The sequence below is a fragment of the Hoplias malabaricus genome, chromosome 5 (genome assembly GCF_029633855.1).
Source record: "Hoplias malabaricus isolate fHopMal1 chromosome 5, fHopMal1.hap1, whole genome shotgun sequence".
NCBI classification, from domain to species: Eukaryota; Metazoa; Chordata; class Actinopteri; order Characiformes; family Erythrinidae; genus Hoplias; species Hoplias malabaricus.
Window position 1 is genome coordinate 19,495,692 of NC_089804.1, and position 20,536 is coordinate 19,516,227.

The 20,536-nt window shown below is 45.9% G+C and overlaps 1 protein-coding gene across 6 annotated transcripts; it reads left to right on the forward strand.

Moving 5' to 3' along the window:
- The first annotated feature begins 670 nt into the window (after positions 1-670).
- On the forward strand, positions 671-20,473 carry tasora (transcription activation suppressor a). Of its 6 annotated transcripts, none has more exons than XM_066670831.1 (26): positions 671-1,039; positions 2,465-2,610; positions 2,758-2,850; positions 3,083-3,155; positions 3,239-3,330; positions 3,424-3,555; positions 3,645-3,778; positions 3,873-3,904; positions 4,072-4,177; positions 4,292-4,395; positions 6,047-6,153; positions 6,247-6,319; positions 6,429-6,506; positions 7,678-8,262; positions 9,074-9,468; positions 11,203-11,286; positions 11,434-11,484; positions 12,246-12,372; positions 12,469-13,284; positions 13,381-13,568; positions 14,644-14,766; positions 15,026-15,185; positions 15,388-15,496; positions 16,046-16,224; positions 16,938-17,090; positions 18,660-20,473. In XM_066670831.1, exons 1-26 carry the CDS (start codon positions 814-816, stop codon positions 19,796-19,798), a joined length of 5,505 nt encoding a protein of 1,834 aa, XP_066526928.1. In that variant the 5' UTR covers positions 671-813; the 3' UTR covers positions 19,799-20,473. The 6 variants fall into 6 exon arrangements, with proteins under 6 accessions (XP_066526928.1, XP_066526930.1, XP_066526926.1 ...); XM_066670833.1 differs by having other exon boundaries at positions 12,469-12,862; positions 13,139-13,568; positions 18,660-20,390; XM_066670829.1 differs by having other exon boundaries at positions 12,469-13,568.
- The last annotated feature ends 63 nt before the right edge of the window (positions 20,474-20,536 follow it).

The following is a 20,536-nucleotide window of genomic DNA, read 5'->3' on the forward strand; positions in this document are numbered from 1 at the left end:
TAAAACTACTTAACAAGAGAGAGTTGTGCTTCCTCTAGGTTTTCATTGCTGTAATGTAGTTTTCACGCTGGGTGAGGGGTGGATCTTTAATTAGAAGTTTGAGTGGTGATGTAAATCTGTATCGTCTGCGTAGCAGTGAAAGTTCTGTTTAATTCTAAGTGTTATGTGGCCAAGAGGAAGCATGCACACAATAAACAGAAGATGTCCAAGGACTGAGTCTTGAGGAACCCCTTGAGTAACCACAGATGTGTGAGATGTATGGCCACCAAGGGAGACAAACTGTTTGCTGCTAGGCAGATATGACTTAAACCACTCCAGGACAGTGCCCCTAATGCCCTGATCATGCGGCCTTGATAGGATTGAGTGGCTCACCGTATCAAAAGCTGCACTCTTGTCCAAGAGCAGAAGGATGCTAAGAGCACCATCTGCAGACACCAGGAGGTCATTAGTGAGCTTTATTAAACGTTAGGGGCTTATTATATGAGACAATTAAGGAATAAAAAATACATTGATGAATTAGCTTTATTAGCTCAGATAATGAATGAATGAATGAATGAAAGTTAAAGCCTGATTAGCAGAGTTTAGCTCTACATTAATATTGCAGGATCTGTTCGTTTCCCTGTGGCCGCTAGGGGGCGAGGAGCTGCAGCGTCATGACGTCACGCCTCCCTAGTGCCATGGCGGACGCGGGCTGAGACGGGGGGTAGAGTGTGTTCGGTTTGTCGCGGTGTATCGGGGTCTGACGGCCGCAGGGACGGAGCTCACCGCTTGCCGGTGGCTGAGGCTTAAGGCGGAGAATAACCGAATCCCGAGATGGAGGTTCGCCCCGGCAGAGGGGCGGAGAGGCCGCAACAACATCGGGAGAGCCCCGCGGAGCCGCTCTCTCAGAAACATGGCGAGCGCTCGGACGGCGAGGAGGATACAGCCCCGGCGGCGGACTTCGAGGAGCCCACAGAGCCGAAGAAAAGCAGAGAGTGCGCCGCGAGGGAGGCGCCGAGGCCACACTTCCAGATACCGAGGAGGAACAAGGAGAAGAGAGGTGCTTTCTCCTGCTTGTTTTCTCAGCCCGGTGCTGGAATTCTCCGTTCCACCTTAAATGCTTTGGCGTCTGTGGTGCGCACGAGCGCCTGAGACAGTGGGACTGCTGCAACATTTAAGGTGGACTGGAGAATTCCGCTTTGTTTTGAAAAGTAGCGTTAACAAACATACCTCAGAAAGCTGAGAGCTTTTATTTTTTTATATATATAATTAATAAATCCAAGTTCTTGGTTAAAACCACAAGACAAATACTAACAGGTGCTCTGTTGTTTCCAATGCCACACCTATTCACACCTGGTCCTCCTCAGGTAACGCAGACATGGTCCTTTTTTTCTCCAGAGGCCTCCTTGCCTCCTTAACACACCTTGTTCACACCTTTCTACCTGTTTGACATTTATTGAAATACTTCTCACCCTGGTTTCATCATCATCAGTGATATTTAATGTGCTATTTTATAAATCTCTAACAACGCAATTTATAAATAAATAAATAAATAAATAAATACATTTATTTCTCGAATCCCCTGATGCTTCCTCTAAGGTACAGGAGTGTCTACTGAATATTCATGATCTTAATATTCATGAGCCCTGCCAAAACAATGTCAGTCCTCAGTGTTGGTGATAGCTTGGGTTCGAGTTTCAGATTTGGTATCAGGAGCAGAGAGGATGGATCAGCGCATCTCTGTGGGCTTGTTATTGTTTCACAGGTTCACCAGGTACACCGTTCACATCGCAGTGTGTTTTTAAAGCGCTCCGTGGGTCTGGAATTTAACTCATTCAGTCACTCATTCACTCGCGTTTAGTAGGCTGAAATCTCTCCACTAGGGGGAGCACTCGGGTAACCTTTTTTCCATCGTGTTGCAATTGTGTTTTCAGAGGGTGGAATTTAATGAATAATAAACTGTACAGATGCTCTGTTCACACTAAGAAATGTGACGTGGAGAGGCTTTTGATCTTACATTATTAAAGCTTAAAATTGTTTTATCACTTCACTGAAGTATAGAGTTCATATTTCAACTTACGGCCAGGAGATTTTGCTTTGAATTGAAGGATAAACAATTGTCAATCGTCAAAAATTGAGCATAAAATGAAAAGGCTTCAAAGAAAGATAAAACATGGATTGATTTCAGGGAGGACGTAGCTGTTAGAGTCATTCGCTCTAAGTGGAACTTGCAGGGCCTTTCTAATAAATATAAGATCTTCAAAGACAAGGAGAAGTGAGCTGACACTAATTTAATATTTCAAAAGATCCACATTCGACAGCTTCACGCACCTGAGAATATAACCCTGATATGATAGATGTGTTAATTTCTTTACCATATTTAAATTGTTCAAATGTTTAAAACCTGTATACGGCTTATTCCACGCAAACTAACTCTCTCTCTCTCTCTCTCTCTCTCTCTCTCTCTCTCTCTCTCTCGCTCTAGCTCTGATCCAGCTCTTGTCTTCAGACTCAAGAGAGTTTAGTGACATCCTAAAAATAATCACATCAAGCTACAAGGACCCTGCCTCAGTAGGAAGCTTTGTCTACTCCAAGCCTCGCCTGGTCCACAGTGAACCTCTGGAGAAAGAGGTGAGTGTGTGTTTTGTCTGTGGTAAGAAACCTAGGTGATCAGGATGTTAAAATCTTGAGTAGAGTTGTGTTTTCTGTGTGGCGGCCTAATGAACGATGAGTGGTCTGTTAGCCGTTAAACTGAACTAATGTCATGTTTGTGTACAGTTCATGGAGAAGAGAAAAGAGCTGAAGCAGGATGGACGCACAGAGAAGGAGCTCACAGAATCGTTTTGTTTCCTGCTCTGCGATGCCCACAAGGTGAGTGGTGTCTTCTTCAGGGCTTTTTCGCTCTGGAGGACTGCCATCCAGCACTGTTTGATTTTCTCGGTCGTCCCCACGGTTAATTGGCACTGTTAGTTGTGTTCCTTCTGAACTCTGGGCTCCTTCGTAAAGCAGGAGACGCCGGCTCACGTCCTCGCTGTTGTGTGTTTGGTTTTGTTTGTAACTTGAGCTCAGTGATGTTCAGGAGGTTCCCTCGTGTCTGTTTCAGGTTCCTGCGTTGTGTGAAAAGGGTCTGTCGGTCAGCAGCAGCTGGATGACCATTTTGGGAAATCCTTCTAAAGGTAAAATTGAAATCTGTGCAGTCGCTATGGTTACGTCATAAGGCTCAAATACACCTCAGCCTAAAAATGTTCTTGTGTTTTAGGTGTTTACCTGTGTCAGTTCTCTGACCTACTTCAGATCACTCCCCATGAACCTGGCTCCACTGGAGAGATCATCATTTTTAAAGTCATAAAGGTTGCTCAGAAATCACGCCACAAACCGGTGACACAGAAGTATTGTCTCAGATTAAATATGTCAGGTTTTAAATCTTCAATTCTCTGCTCTTAGGGTAAAGTGAAGAGCATCCATGACAACATGTCCCGAACGTTGGACCCTACGCCCAAATTTGACAGCCATTTCTCCAAGAACGCCAACCGCGTGACCTCGCTGCAGTCGTTCCGAGCGTTCGAGTACACTCAGGTAGGGTTTATTTAGGTGTTCACTAATGGAATGTGATTAATTGTGATTATGGCTGTTTTAAACAGTTTTAAAATGATTTGCCTTTGCAGCAATATTTCTATGAGTACGTAGACTTCGACCTCGCGTCCAGGCCAAGGCATGTGTGTCCGTACGCAGTGGTTTCCTTTCAGTTCAAAGGCAAAGAAGCATCAGCAGTGGGCCCTAAGCCTATGCCTCTGCAAAGGTATCTGAGAAATGCCGTTGTATGTTTCTAATACTTTATTAAATCATTAAACTGTGAGTTAAATACACCTTGGGTGTTTATTTTTTTGCTACAGGTCAAACAGCCTTCAATCTGGAACAGACAGAGGTCAGTTTAATATTTCATAATGTACTGTAATATTAATATAATCAATATCACTAACAGAGTACAGTTCAGTGCAGTGTGTGTTGCTTAAAAAGAAAGCAGTCCTCGCTGATTGTAGTCTATATTTTTCAATTTGTGCTGAAGTCTTGTCCTGTCTTTTGCTGCTTTAGAGAGGTGTGGGTACATCGTCTGGAAGGGGCAGTTTGTGAATAACGGAAAAGATGTTTACCACACGAGTCTTCGCTCCCACTCCGAGCCCTTTCTTCCGTTCAAGCTGTAAGTCTCTGTTCTCGGTTTCCTCTTTTTGTGCTTTAGTTGTTGTCACAGGCAAATCAGGCCACAGCAGGTGCTTGTTGAGTCAGCGTGGTTAATGAATGTTGTATGTTTCAGACCAGATAAAGTGGAGATTGGTAAAGTCATGAAGCTGGACCAGGTGAAAGGGATAATCTCATCCTCCCTTTTCTCTTGGGACCTTTACTCTGGGAGTCATGAAGGTGAGAGCGGGTCGTTATTCTGTTTGTTATTAACTGGTAAAAATGTGCAGTTTTCCCCTGAAACTGTGAAAACACTTTGTATCACAACAAATAAATGTTAGTTCAAATGTTCAGATTCAAACATTCAGTAGAAAAATAATCTGTGAATATTTGACTATTTTTAAATAAACAGTAACTTCAAAAGATGCGGATTTTGGATGAAAACAAATAATGTAAAAAATAAAACTACAGTAAAAAAAATGTGTTGGTGTGCCTCAATGACTCTCATAATAAACCTACAGCATATTGTGCTTAATTGCATGAAGTCATTTACTTAAACAAGTCAGATTATCCCTATCATTATAAATTGTCTTTAAAATTGTTATTATGACGAGTGATACCACTAACGCACGCCTTATGACCATTGTTTTATGTGAGGGAATGGTGATACTCGTTCATTCATTGTCTGTAACGCTTATCCAGTTCAGGGTCACGGTGGGTCCAGAGCCTACCTGGAATCATTGGGCGCAAGGAGAGAATACACCCTGGAGGGGGCGCCAGTCCTTCACAGGGCCACACACACACACACACACATTCACACACTCTCACCTACAGACACTTTGGAGTTGTCAATCCACCTACCAGTGTGTGTTTTTGGACCGTGGGAGGAAACCGGAGCACCCGGAGAAAACCCACGCAGACACAGAGAGAACACACCACACTCCTCACAGACAGTCACCCGGAGAAAACCCACGCAGACACAGAGAGAACACACCACACTCCTCACAGACAGTCACCTGGAGGAAACCCACGCAGACACAGAGAGAACACAGCACGCTCCTCACAGACAGTCACCCGGAGGAAACCCACGCAAACACAGAGAGAACACACCACACTCCTCACAGACAGTCACCCGGAGGAAATCCACGCAGACACAGGGAGAACACACCACACTCCTCACAGACAGTCACCCGGAGGAAATCCACGCAGACACAGGGAGAACACACCACACTCCTCACAGACAGTCACCCGGAGGAAATCCACGCAGACACAGGGAGAACACACCACACTCCTCACAGACAGTCACCCGGAGGAAATCCACGCAGACACAGGGAGAACACACCACACTCCTCACAGACAGTCACCCGGAGGAAATCCACGCAGACACAGGGAGAACACACCACACTCCTCACAGACAGTCACCCGGAGGAAATCCACGCAGACACAGGGAGAACACACCACACTCCTCACAGACAGTCACCCGGAGGAAATCCACGCAGACACAGGGAGAACACACCACACTCCTCACAGACAGTCACCTGGAGGAAACCCACGCAGACACAGGGAGAACACACCACACTCCTCACAGACAGTCACCCAGAGCAGGAATCGCACCCACAACCTCCAGGCCCCTGGAGCTGTGTGACTGCGACACTCCCTGCTGCGCCACCGTGCTGCGGAATGGTGATACTGTTTTTACTATTTGTACCTGTGGTGAACGATGCTGTGCCTGTACCATATCTCTTTTATCTGAAATACTGAGAACATACTGCAGTGTCATATATAACACGTCACTGGACGTCGCCACAATGTAAGATCATGTACGGACGATCAAACTCATACATGCCCACTGTGACCTGACGAATCTGTTTCACGTGTTCTTGTTTTCCAGTGTTTAAGAGAGGGCTGCACTGCAGTCTGTTTGAGGTGGTGGTGGAAAAAAACAAATCAGCAGAGAACTTGACTGAATTGTTTCAGAGGCTGGAGGAGGAGGGATTGGTACGTATCTCTTTAAGGGCTGTGTTATTAAACATACTGGTGTCTACGCTGTCACACATCAAGCTTTACCAGTCGTTTCCCCTCTGTGTTCAGGTGTTGGTGAACTTAGTGAGTGACAGTGGTTTCTTTTTCCTGCTCTCCTCGAATCAGATGTCCAACACTGGTGGTGGGTTGTATTTACATTATCAGTGGGAACATGTTCAGAATTTCCAAAATTATGATTTGATTTCTAAAAAAAAAAAAAAAAAAAAACTTCACTGTGTTTAATTTTCCAGAACGTCGAGCAGGTTGGAAAAAATCTTGTGGACAAGCTCTGTTCATCTACCGGCACGCGCGGGATGTGTCCAAATTCTGTGAGTACTGAGCATTAATAATGAAGAGTAAACATATGTTTATTACACCAAAGGGAATCTTTAAACGCTTTAGCATAATTACCCCAACTTCCGGCCACTTTAATTACAATATTGGAAGTCTTAGCTAACTGAAAATAAATAGAAGTACTTTACTCACTCAAATCAACATTTTTCAGAAGTCAAATATGTGTAGATTAATGTCCAAGACTTGCTTGACTTTGAAAGAGAATATGTTTTTAGATAAAAGCGCTTTTGTTTAACTAGGTGTCAATACTGCTAAGATTATTAGCGCCCCCTAACTTCGGCCACCTCCCCTGCTTGTGGCAGTCAAACGAGACCGTTGCTACCACATTCAGTGTTTTTGGGAGGTTCACAATGAGATTACGTTTGTCCTGTGTTGGTGTCCGTACTCTACATGTAAGGATTACTGTGGTGGTAGATTTTCCCCTCAGAGAAAAGGAAGCTAGCCGCTAAGCTAACTTTTACACTGAGGTAAATAACTGTCACGAAATGGAAATGTGTTCCACATGCAGTTTTGCACACAAAGAATTACAACACTGTTAGAGATCCTTAAATATTGTTTAGATATGTGATTTCTTGCAAGACTGATGTTTAAATGCACCATATATGGCAGTGGCCGGAATTAGGGGAAAGACTGATATAAAAGTTAGGATTTGGTCTGAACCAAAAAAGACAGGGTCACTTTAACTCTTTACTAAAATTTTTTATTGAACTGGAGGCGTTTCCTGAGGACGTTGCATTTATTCCCCTCAATTTATATTAATTCTTTGATTTTACTGTAAGATTAATGTTTTCCAGTTTTCACTGAGGGACATTAGGTGCTGCTTAGCCTTTAAAAATGAACAGATGGGCTACAGGGAATTGTTTTAACATTTTTATGCGAAGTGTAAAAACCCATAAAATGCTGAATACCTCATACATTTTGTACAGACCACATTTTATACATTTATTATTTTCCAATTTCTTAAATGCAGAATTATCAATAAATTAAGCAATAAATGTTATGTATGGATATGTGTTCTCTGTAGGAAATGACTTCCTGCTTCCACTGAGTACATCAACAGAATCTAACCCCGACTTTTTCGTGTGATTATAACATCATATAGAAGGTAGTTTATAGACTAATCTTTTTATAATGTACTTTATTTAGCAAGCAGACCCGCTGAGGCCGGGACCCCTTTGCTGCCCGTGCCCCAGGACCCTGTGATGCCGCACATGGACACCTTCATCCCGGCGTTTCACCACGCCCTCGCCAAAGTGCGCTGTAACCCTCCCGCGAACCTCGGCGCTGGGGTGGAGCAGCAGGCCTACGACTACCTCAGCAGCATTCGCGAGGGCAAACTCATACAGAGGGTCCGGCTCGACTATGATCACAAATTGGACGAGAGGGAGAAGCTGTTCCCGGCTCCGAGGCAGAAGTATAACTGGGAAAACTATGTGCGCTCCTATTTCCACAACCCCCATCTGTTCACGGTGCCTGTTCAGAAGGCGAAGAACATGGTGGAGAAGCTCAGGTGCGTTCCAGAGTCGGAGGCGGCAGAGGGAGACCCTGAGAAAATGAAGGAACTTTTAAAGCTCATACAGATGAGTAAAAAGGTCGCCAAGCAGAAAGGGAACGGTGCAGAGGAGAGGGCCTCGGATGCTCTCGGTCTGAAGAGAAAAGTAGAAGAAGAAACACACAACATCAGTCCAAAGTGTTTAAGGATGTCCTCGATCAGCAGTGAGGAATCTGCAGGTACGAGGTGTAGGTCTGAGAAAGGCCATCATTGTCCGGTATTAATTTTTCAAGAAATGTTTTGTCAGTATCTCAGCCGACTTTATTAATCCAGCCAAGAGCACTGTCATTGTCATTGTTTGAATGATTTAAATATTGTGATGTGGGTAAATGTAGAGCATAGGTGTAATTTACACTGGGGACAGCTGGCTTCCTTCCTTCCTTCAGCCGCTCTGTTCTGTCAGTTCTGTGACAGCAGTGAGACTGTGACTTTACTGCAAGTAAGAGACAACCTAAAAACACCAGAGCAGTGCAACATCAGCCGTGTGCATCTGTCAAAACTGGTGCGTAGAAAACGTGTACATGGCTGGAGCAGGATTAGTGTTTGTACGGTTCGAAATGAAGCAGAATTGTGTGGGAATGTGTTTCTGATGCCCCCTCAGCCTCTGGTGTTTATGCACTAACACAGAGGTGATGTAGACGGCTGCACTGATTATAATATGAGCAATGTACAATGTTATTTGTACGTTGTATTAACACCTAACAGACTATGAGTGTATTCCTGAGGACTTTTATTTGTTGCAGAACACAAATTTGAGGGACAACTTGTCCATGTTTTCGTCTCCAGCACTTTTCACAGCAAGGTTACTCCCGAGCTTGTAAAAAAAACAAATTCCCTCTGTATAACTCTGTGGTCATTGCAGATAATAACATTAAACCAGTGTCTGGTATGGTTGTGTAGTAACTGTATAATAACTGTATTGGTGCTTTTTAGAAGACAGCTGAAGTATAGTAACAGTTACGTAAAGGTTTGTCTTCTCTCACTTTAAAGTTGAGGAGCCCAAGTCCGGTTCATCCCTGTCTGACGTTCTGAGCAGCGTCGGTCTTCAAGACACGGACCTGAGGAAGGACGAGGCTAAAGGGGCGCTGAAGGTGGTGAAGTTGCTTGATGAGCTCAGCAAAACCACTCAAGACACTGACTTGAGGAAGGACCGGGGGCAGGGCGTCCTCGTCATGAAGGTGTTGGAGAACCTGAGTAAAACATTCTCCGGCTCATCTTTGGCTCCTGGGGACAGAACGGGTCACGGCGAGAGTTCCGAGGACACGGAAGCGGCTCTGTACGACAGCATAAAGAAGCTCGGCCTCCCCACCAAATGTGACATTGACCTTCGAAAGAGAATCACAGATGACGACGACAGAGACGGCCCGAGGACGAACGACGTCGAGGTGCGGTATTTTTATTCTGTTTGGCGTTGGTGATGGCTTTGTTCCGATACAGATTTGATTTTGAAAGACGTAGTCGGGCAGTTAGAACATCTTCAGAACTCAGGCGTGTTCGGTTGCTGTTCCCTGGTTGACTACGTTGGAGCCGGTAAGTTTCTGAAATATGGACGTGGTTAAATAAATCCTAACGCGATAGATATTGTGAATGTGTAGGTGAGTTATTTATAAATCTTGGTCCATAACTGACTCGGTGTTTATCAGTGTGAATATAAAACAGTATTTTTGTCTGTGCCCTGCTTTGTTAAAGTCTTGGCAGCAGCTAAATCTGAATCAACCCTGAGAGTCTAACACTAACTCCAGAAACGAGGCTCAGATACGCCCTGTGTGCTGCGATTGTAAAACACTCTCCACTGTGGATTCGGCTGTACACAATCCACCTGTCGGATATTTACAACTCTCATGTTTAACTCGTCTCTCTGCTGACTTTAACCCGTTCTGTTTTACAGAGGATGTTTAGCATTCGTAACAGGGGTTACTACAGGGGTTGGACAATGGAACTGAAACACCTGGTTTTAGACCACAATAATTTATTAGTACGGTGTAGGGCCTCCTTTTACAGCGTCAATTCGTCTTGGGAATGAAATATACAAGTCCTGCACAGTGGTCAGAGGGGTTTTAAGCCTTTCTTCTTGCTTCGTGATGGTCCTCCAGAATGGTTCGGTATTCCTTGGCAGTGACGCGCCCATTTAGCACAAGTATTGGGCCAAGGGAATGCCATGATACGGCAGCCCAAACCATCACTGATCCACCCCCATGCTTCACTCTGGGCATGCTACAGTCTGGGTGGTACGCTTCTCTGGGGCTTCTCCACATCGTAACTCTCCCGGATGTGGGGATATTAAAGGTGGACTCATCAGAGAACAATACATGTTTCACATTGTCCACATCCCTAGATTTGTGCTCCTTGCACCATTGAAACCGACGTTTGGCATTGGCATAAGTGACCAAAGGTTTGTCTACAGCAGCCCGGCCGTGTGTATTGACCCTGTGGAGCTCCCGACGGACAGTTCTGGTGGAAACAGGAGAGCTGAGGTGCACATTTAATTCTGCCGTGATTTGGTCAGCCGTGGATACAAATCGGTCAGCACCCGAACATCCCTCTCAGACAGCTTCCTCTTGCGTCCACAGTGAATCCTGTTGGATGTGATTCGTCCTTCTTGGTGGTACGCTGACATTACCCTGGATACCGTGGCTCTTGATACATCACAAAGACTTGCTGTCTTGGTCAGAGAGGCGCCAGCAAGACGTGCACCAACTATTTGTCCTCTTTTGAACTCTTACCCTCTGCCAATTAACCCTTCACACTCTGCTCTTACTGGTGCAATGTGTAGTTAATGAAGATTGGCCACCAGGCTGCTCCAATTTAGCCATGAAACCTCCCACACTAAAATGACAGGGGTCTCAGTTTCATTGTCTAACCCCTGTATTTAGAACGTGGCTTTTTTCTTGTTTCCTTTCGTTATATATAAAGTGTTCTGTAAAATGGAAACATTTCGGAACCTAGATGATGAAGTTCCTTATTTCAGAAAGATTAGAGGTTTCTGTCTCCTCCAGGTTTTGAAATCTCTTTTTGAATTAAGCGGAAGAAAACAAAGCAACGCACCGATCATGTCTTAAAATCAAATGTTTAAAGCACTGTTGTGTGGAGGGACTGTGTTGTTTAATTTTTATACGCAGAGAAGACAGGTTAGTTCATGTCACGGTGCTGTCCGGAGGAAGCCAGACAGTTCATGGGCTAGAAGAAGGAAGGTGTCTGGAAAGGTACCGTGTCGATTTGAGCAAATGCACAAGTTAAAACTGTAAACTTAACACAGAAGCATCTTGCCACTAGTCTGTTGCAGTATAAAATGTCACAGAGGAACCTGCAAAGTTGAGGAAAGCCATTAGCGCAGTGTTTGCTTTTTACAGAAGGCGCCTGGAAGAGTCCGGGCACAGACAGCGCAGGGGCAAGCAGCAGAGGTGGGTTTTTATCTGCAGCCGAGAGCAGAGAGCTGTGTGTTGTTGGGGAGAATTGATGTTGGATTAATGAACGACGGGAAACAGCATGAACTTTTAACTTCTGTAAATGATTAAAATGATGAAAGTATTAATTCAGAGCTGTAGAGTACATGCTGTTTCACTTAAGCATTTTTGTAATCATTCTTGTATCTAATGTTATACACTCCTTGTTCATAAAATGGAAAGTTCAAGCACAGGCCTGTTACACACTTATATCAGTAGAAATATTCAGCATTGAGGTGTTTAGATCTACAGCTTCCACTGTGAAAATTTGGGGAGGACATATAAACACCGCATTTAAACCTACATCTCACTTTTAGACTGAGATTTCGATTATAAACATCAGTTCATCCTCCAGTGCTGGTTCAAACCGACCTTTACGATGTGTTTACTGGACTTTAGAAGAGCAGCATGTTTCGTAGCTAAGCTAATGAGCCTAAAAATATCGTTTACTTTACTGCATTAATTCCACACCATGCCTTAGATATCATCCCAGGCCCTGCATTTTATGAACATCGTCACATTTATAAACAGAAGCAGACGTGTCAGCGTCAGGGGGCAGTTCCCTTATCTGTGCGTTCCTTCGTGTTAGAACATCCACGGCCGAGGCTGTAGTATGTTGTTTATCACGACTCACGGTTTTGGGTGGCACTTGAATGTATTTCTCTATTTTACTGATGCTGGCTGAAATGAGGTTCATTGACTGAAGCTTCTCATTTTAGGAGGAAACTGCTGGGAGTCTGAGCAGCCTGGAGGCATTCAGTCCTTGTTCAGACACGAACGGACAGCAACGTGGGGTGAACTTACTGGGAGAAAGAACAATACCCTGGGTGCTAATTCCTATAACAGGTAGAGGCAGTACACTCTATAAAACACTGAGCTGCTCCTTTAACTCGTTTGAGCAGAAACCCGCTTAGATGAGCTCTGTTCTGTTTATTTTTCCAGGTCTAAAGACAGAGAGGTACACCCACAAAAGGGATGATATTGTTGATGACCCCCGTTTCCTGCAAAGTTCAACAGTTTCGACACACAGCAGTCCGGAGAAAAAGGACCCTCCGTGTCCTGCTCAGCCGAAGAGAACTAACGTGGAGCCTGAAGCCGAGGTGAAGGCTGTGGAGGTTGAAAACACCAACCTCACTGATGAACTGAAGGTTTCCCACAGTCAGGAACAGAAGGGGCCTCCGCTGATGGGTGTTGACAGCATAGTGGACGAGCAGATCTCAGGCTTCTCCACAGAGATGGAAGACCTTTTGCGAGAGGAGCGTGTGTACTACATTCCCTGCACTAGCTGTCAAGCCCACAGAAACCCCCCACAGACTCCTATGGCCGCTTTCTCTGAGTATGTCTCACACTTCAACACACCTTTACCTGTCCACAGCTATATTAACTCATTAAGAGACAGCATTAGTGCTTACATTCCTCAGGAGAATAGATGGGAAGACACAGTGCACACCGTTTTACCTCCTCCCGTTTCTTACAATGAGCCAGAGACTCTCCCTTCTGACCTCTCGCTTTCTTTTCCTTCTTCGCATAAGTCTCCTGTAAAACATGCTTTAGTGTCTGATCTGTCCTCCAGCTTCTCTCCTGGCACTCACACCTTAACTCCTTCTTCTAGTTCAGCTCAGACTAAGCAAGAGCAGGCAAGTCTCCCTCAGCTAGACGTGGGTAATGAGGTCCTCCAGCCAGCTGTGCAGGGCATGGTAAGAACAAATGGACAAAGGCAGGCAGAACAGAGCTCAGAGAGACGTGAAAGGCAGGAAGGTAGGAATCTTTATGAATCTCCTCGAAATGAGGCCTCAAACGACTCCGCTAGCTGTCTCACTGTGGAAGCCCAATCTGGGTTGGTCTTGGGTGCAGGAGTAAACTTGGCCAGTGCCAGAAACACTGTGGAACCTGCTCCAGCCAACATCAGCAGCGTGGTTAATCAGCTGCAGCCGGAGGTCTACAGCAACCTGATGAAGATCATCAAACGTGTGCAGAACAACACCATCCACTTCTACATCCACTCTGTGGACGAGGAGAGCGATGTTTGCTGGGAAATAAAGGTGCGCTTCTTGCTTTTCATCCTCAGCATCCAAACATTTTCCTGCTGCTCCAGGCTCCATCCACAGAGATTAGTTTATTTTTCTTGTGTTTTGGCCTTCCATTCAAACGAAAACAGCGTTTTAGGCTACTGAAAGACCTCTACAGTGAACTACATCAGTCACAAAATACACTGTACACACACAGCTCCTCGCTCCCTCTACAGTGAACTACATCAGTCATAAACTACACTGTACACACACAGCTCCTCGCTCCCTCTACAGTGAACTACATCAGTCATAAACTACACTGTACACACACAGCTCCTCACTCCCTCTACAGTGAACTACATCAGTCACAAACTACACTGTACACACTCGCTCGCTCTACAGTGAACTACATCAGTCACAAACTACACTGTACACACACAGCTCCTCGCTCGCTCTACAGTGAACTACATCAGTCACAAACTAAACTGTACACACACAGCTCCTCGCTTGCTCTACAGTGAACTACATCAGTCACAAACTACACTGTACACACACAGCTCCTAGCTCCCTCTACAGTGAACTACATCAGTCATAAACTACACTGTACACACACAGCTCCTCTCTCCCTCTACAGTGAACTACATCAGTCACAAACTACACTGTACACACACAGCTCCTCGCTCCCTCTACAGTGAACTACATCAGTCATAAACTACACTGTACACACACAGCTCCTCTCTCCCTCTACAGTGAACTACATCAGTCACAAACTACACTGTACACACACAGCTCCTCGCTCCCTCTACAGTGAACTACATCAGTCACAAACTACACTACACACACAGCTCCTCGCTCCCTCTACAGTGAACTACATACATTGATGCCACTCTATAAGATGTACAAATGCCTACTGGACTGGTGTGAGAATGCAGCTGTTTTCATATTCGTCTGAATGTGGATCTTTTCAAAAACAGAGAGAGTAAAATCTCTATTTAAAAATGGATCCATGTGGACGGGGCCTAGGTGCGTGAATCATGTTGATGCTGTAGCTGTGATAGAGAGACCTTGGTTTAGAATGATTTCAGTGTCTTTCTCTCTGTCTTCACAGGAGCATCTGAAGAGACTTGGGAATTCAGAGTGCGATCCTCAGACATTTCTTGAGAAAAAAGACAATCAAGACAAACTGCTTATAATCATCCAGAACATAGACATCGCTTCCCACGTTCACAAGGTACAACATCATATACAGCCTTCGTTAAGCTTTGAAGGGCGGCTCAACAGCAGCAGTCTTGGGCTTTTTTGGGGGGGGTCTTGTTTTATGTAGCTGCTTGGTTCTGGAGAAAAGTTGTTTAATTGTGTACCGTACAAAGTATGACGAATGAATGGCAGATATTCAGCAGAACAGCGCCACCTACTGAAATAAGGCTGGTGTTTCTCTTTAAAAGAGAGGAGCCTGAAGATAAAAGCCTTGTATTTTTGTAAACGAACAGATCCCAGCGCTGGTGTCTCTGAAGAAGCTGCGCTCTGTGAGCTTCGCTGGAGTGGACAGTCTCGACGACATCAAGAATCGCACCTACAACGAACTGTTTGTTTCCGGGGGCTTTATCGTCTCTGACGAGTTTGTTCTGAACCCTGACTTCATCAAAAACGGTGAGCTGCTCTCTTCCTTTAACCCCCACAGACGCGGTGAGCTGTCTCTGTCACATCTGTGTGAAACCACGCTGCGTGCAGGGGTTTCGTTTTCCTCCCACAACTGCCTTTCAGTTTTGATGAACAGAAAGTTGATGAACTCGCCTTGGACCAGCATTTCTATTGGTTTTCACCTCCGTCAAATGTTTCTTTCCTGCTACAGAGAGACTCGAAACTCTTCTGCAGTATCTGGAGGAGCTGAACACACCCGAGAGTCCGTGGAGGTGGCGAGTACACTGTAAAACCCACAAGAAGGTCAAAGAGCAAAGCAGGTGTGCTGCATTTTTGTTTTTTAAACAGATCCTCCTTTAATTACACGTCCTTTTGTGTCGATTGATGAAATTCAATCAAAACACTGTATAAGAGACAAGTTCTGAAGGTGTGTTTTCGCACCCTGTGGTGTTTTGTGCTGTTGATGGTGTGATAGAGGTCTCTTAAGTGTGTGGTAAGGTGCTGTGGCTTCAGCAGATCCGAGGTGTGAGGCTAAAAAGGATGTGAAACAGCATTGACACGCTGCATCTAACCCAGCTGTAGCAGTGAACACACAAACACGGAGTGGGGGCATGCTGGGTCAGAACAGGGAGCCCAGGGTGCCTCCTTATTTGGTTTATTTGCTTTTGGTCGAGACGTGGCTCTGGTCAGAGCCATAAACAAAATAGCTGCCTTCAAGGTTTTGGAAAAAAAGGATGCTCTCGGCCAGTGGAATCTCTTTAGGTTACGCTCTTGTTACATTTAGCGGTCACTGGATGTTTAAAAAATAATATTAATATATGTTTTTTTGTCTTTCCAACAAATAAATCATGTGTTCTCTCTGTCTCCAGGTGTAACGGCGAAGCCCTGAGTATACTCAACCTCCTCACTGTGTACCACAAGAAGCAGATTGTTGAGTTCCTGTCTTACCACGAGTGTGACGGCCCCTCACGACAGGCCCCTGACCTCGACTGTCTGGTGAAGCTCCAGGCTCAGAACATCGGACAGCGGCACGTTATATTCCTCACAGGTAACATGTGATAACACTTTGTTGATCCTGGAGAAAATTATTGCGTCACAGTAACGTACATGTTGTCAGAAATAAGGGGAATTCTGGAAACAGACTCCTAACGTCACACACTGTCGGTACATGATGATAGGGGAGACCATGTTCGTGTCTCTGTCTCTTGATGTATTTGTTGTGGGAGCTCCACTGCTTCAAAGCCAGTGACTTTCTCAGAACGAGCAGCCGACTCTGAACCATGTTCAGGCTGTGCCTCCTGCACTGATCACTGACAAAGACACTGTTAACGTATCCGCTTTAAACGTGAATGAACTGTCCATAAAATATCGGAAGAATCGACACAAAATTCAGAGGCTGTGATTGTAAGCCGCACTGAGTAGCGTGGGAAGGTGATCATCGCTTCAATTGAGTAGTGGTGATGCTGTATTAAAGCGCTCTCTCTCTCTTTCTCTCTCTTTCTCTCTCTATCTCTTTCTCTCTCTATAGCTATCTCTCTCTCTCTCTCTCACACACACACACACTCAGAATTGTTTCATTAAGTCGTGTTCATTGTAGGGAGGACTGCATTATGTTTAGTATTCCTCCGTTTGTGGCTGTGAATGCTGTTAAATAATAACTGGTCCAAACCCGGATGAGTCTGACCTGAGGAATAGTGTTCCTCCATCACACAGTGACTGAAGAGCGAAATGTTTATCCTGTGCTTACACTCTTCTCCACAGAGCGCAGGTTTGAGATGTTTCCACATTACTCCAGCAGTGGGATAGTCATCGCAAACATCGACGACATCCTGTACAGCATGGCCAGCCTGATCGGTGAAGCCTGCGACAAACAGCCAGCTTCAGACCTGCCTTCCTGCCCTACGTCACCCACGTGTAAGTCAGCAGAAATCCACATTTATTTAGCACCATTTGTGTCAGAGTTCACTCCTGTTTAAACACTGCTCCTTTGTCTGTGTTGCAGTGGACAGCGTTCTCTTTCATCATTCATTCAGTACCTCACTATGGGAAACGCCCCCCTGACCGCGGAGGAACCTGTGGCATCACCCACTCACAGCAGTGATAAGAGAGCACCCCGCCCCCTGTTAAAGCCAGTGCCGCTCCCAAACTCCCTTTTGTTTGTACAAGCTTTTCTTCAACACGTGTTTCCACTGAACAGTTCACAATTATTTTTGGACCCTATTCCGTTCTCACTGCTGTTCCACAAGGGTCCTGGCTCCTTCTTGGATAGAGATAATAGATGTGGAGTCTCCTGTCCCTGCTCCTTTCCCTGTCGGTTCTTTCGCCCATTTACTCAATCACAAGCCTGAGGAGCAGAGAGAGCACAAGCACGTGTGTGGGGTAACTGACTCATCTACTGCAGTTTTACAGGACGTCTTTGACCCAGTCCAGACATGTGCACGGGCGGCTGAAAGGCTCCAAATCGCTTGGCCTGGGACATGGAGGATCCAGCAGCAGGAACACTGGCAAATTTTTGGAGGAACCATTATCTCAGACCTTATCCAGAGTTCGGGATGTGCGTTGGGCTTGTCCGTGGGTGAGAGAGAGGGAGCTCTCTGGTTAGATCTCTCCAGCCTTTGTGAACAGGACAAGCTGGGCACCCTCTATGCTTCTCTCATCCCTAAGGAGCTGTTTGGTGCAACACTCAGACGCTTTTGAAAGCCAGCTCCACATGCAACATACTCCCTTGCCATCCTCCAAAGAGCCTGCTCAAGCATCCAGATCAAACCAACTCCTGGGCTCGAGTCCCTCAAACCAGACACTCTGGCTCAGAAACAGAAGGCTACACCATCTTTCGTGTTTGTCGTCTCTAACCCTCCCACCTGACCCCTAAGAAGAGAGGAGAAACCACAGACCAGCACTTCCTCGCCCCTGGTTTGGTGTCGTCTTCACTGAGCATCTCCCCCTCTTCAGTGGAAACGGACAAGGACATGTTCGCCCAGTCATCCACACCGTCAAAGCCATCCTTGTGTCCTGCAACAAAGACTTTTCACCCACGCCCTGAAGGTCGTCTCTGTGTGTTTGACCTGTTGATCTGCCCCCTGAGGTGGTCACAACTATCCAGTGCACTAGGGCCATGTCTACAATCTCCAGCTGTGATTCCAAGTGGTGTTAGAATCTTGATTTGACCGTCAGTGTCGGAGGTGCCTCGCTTTTTACAGGATTCGTTTGATGGAGGTGGAACCTTCTGCACCTGCTTATATAGGGGACGGGGTGCTCCCTGATCACTGCTGTGACGTGGTGCCATAGTTGTCTCCATGGTCCTTCACACGATGCATTTCCCAGAGTGAGATACTGAAGGAATGATGAAAGAGAACCATTATTTTTAGCAGTTTCTGAACATTACTCGCTTAAAACAGATGTAGATCAATGCCAGTGTGTCGAACCAGAGCTTTAACATGATCACACGGGTCAGTGTAACGCGTCTGTGCTTTCTGTCTGTAGTGAGGGAAGAGGATATGTCTCTGTGTTCTGAAATGGACACCTCACTTGCAGGAGCGCGAAACCCCATGGCCAGTGCATCTTTTGCTCCAAATGAAGAGTCTGCCCTCACCACTGATCCGTACGAGGGTTTACCCGACCGTGCCGCTGAGAACCAAGTAACCGAAGCTCCTCTGCCGTCCCCCACTTCTGCGTCATCCAGAGAGTTAGATTACGAGGTTTTGAGAGCAGTGATTTCTCAGATTAAACTGGCCAGAATGCAGGCAGGTTCTTCCCAAGGGCAGTTACCCCAAGACGGTTTGACAGAAACATGCACAACCGAAGCAGTTAGTCAACCGAAGTCTGGTGATGAAGAAACCTCCTCCCCTTCAGAACAGATCAGCCTGCCCCAGGAGGGAGCTGAAGAGGCAGCACAACCTGTAACCGGCGGTGACCTGCGAGTGACCGTAGGAGGCCTGAACGAGCCTGTGGCTGCCCCGGTGGTTTCCCCTGGCACAAACAGCTACATCTCTGCTGACCTGCAGCCGTCCTGGAACCAGACGGATGTTGCAGATGCTCCAGCTGAACCCCCACCGAAGGCCAGTGAAGCCGGGAATGACTGCGGTCGGGAAAAGGCGGCGTCAGAAGTGGCTACCTCAAAGAATCTGATCCTCCCCAGCAGTTCCTCCAGCTCCCAGGCCCGGGACAGTGCTGCGCTGGCGACCGGAGGGAGTGCGAAGCACAACAGCATGCTTGGTCTACTTCCAGTGCCTGGGGCTGTGGCTTATGGCATGAATAACACTCTAGTCAGTGTGGATAGGATGCTGCTGCAGAGCAACACACTGTGGCCTCAAGGGTCTGTGGGTCTCAACAGCCATGGCCTTCGCCCTCAAAACGGCGCCCTTGGACTGAGGTCAATGGCCAACAGCCTCAGCATGGTCACACACTCTGGTCTGAGAGGGTTCCTGCCCAACAGCAACGTCCAGATGGCATGGAGCAGTTTGGCACAGGGTGCGGCGTCTAGCGTCTGGGGCGTTCAGCAGGGAGTGGGATTGGGACAGGTTCACCGGACCCAGTTCATCCAGAACTACGCCTGGCACGGCAATCCCGCTTTCCAGGGAGGCGGCTATCCTCCGCGCAGAGGAAGCTTCGGCGGCTGGTGAACAGGCTGCGTCTGTAAATACTGACATCTAGCTTTGACAGTTTTTTTTTCTTTCTTTGTTTGGAACAGAACCGGAACCGTTTCTCATTTTGTAAATATTTGTATTGGGAAAGCTTTGTTAGTTAATTGTCTGGTTTACTTTTCTTTTTGGAAAAACACTACAGGCAAAACCCTGCTTTTAACATTAATGTTATTTTTTAAAATGATGCTGTAAACAAGTTAAAAAAAACATTTAAACAGTTGGAGCAGCCGTTTGTTAATAATCCATAAAAAAAACATTCATTGTAAAGGTTCGGTATGGTTTTGATCTTTGATTTTCTCAGGTTTTAAATTTGTGTCCTCTGTGTGAGTAGGACCTGGAGGTGGCGCTGTTCTACTGCATATCACTGCGGCGTTGGGTTGAACATACGAGGGTACTCTACAGTGTGAGTGTGTTTGTGTGAGAGTGTAAGAGAGAGAGAGAGAGTGTGTGTGTGTGTGTGTGTGTGTGTGAGAGTGAGTGAGAGAGATACAGAGACCGATTGACCACAAGGGTGTGTACGAGGTGCTCTTCCAGGGTGTGCCCACTGATTCCAGTTAGACTCCACACCCCCTCTGACCCTGATCAAGATGAAGGGGTCACAGAGAATGGACTTAAACATCTCAATATTAATCCAGAACATATTACATTCAGATCATTGTTTTTATTTTTTTAGTTTTTAAATCTGCTTTGGAGACAGCTACAGTGTCAAACCACTTT

What these genes read in the sequence shown, in the direction of transcription:
- tasora (XM_066670829.1), top strand. Translation starts at nt 814, where the DNA reads ATGGAGGTTCGCCCCGGCAGAGGGGCGGAGAGGCCGCAACAACATCGG. An exon ending in TGCTCTGCGATGCCCACAAG is followed by an intron (nt 2,851 to 3,082) that starts GTGAGTGGTGTC and finishes TGTCTGTTTCAG; the next exon opens with GTTCCTGCGTTGTGTGAAAA. An exon ending in GCACGTTATATTCCTCACAG is followed by an intron (nt 16,225 to 16,937) that starts GTAACATGTGAT and finishes TCTTCTCCACAG; the next exon opens with AGCGCAGGTTTGAGATGTTT.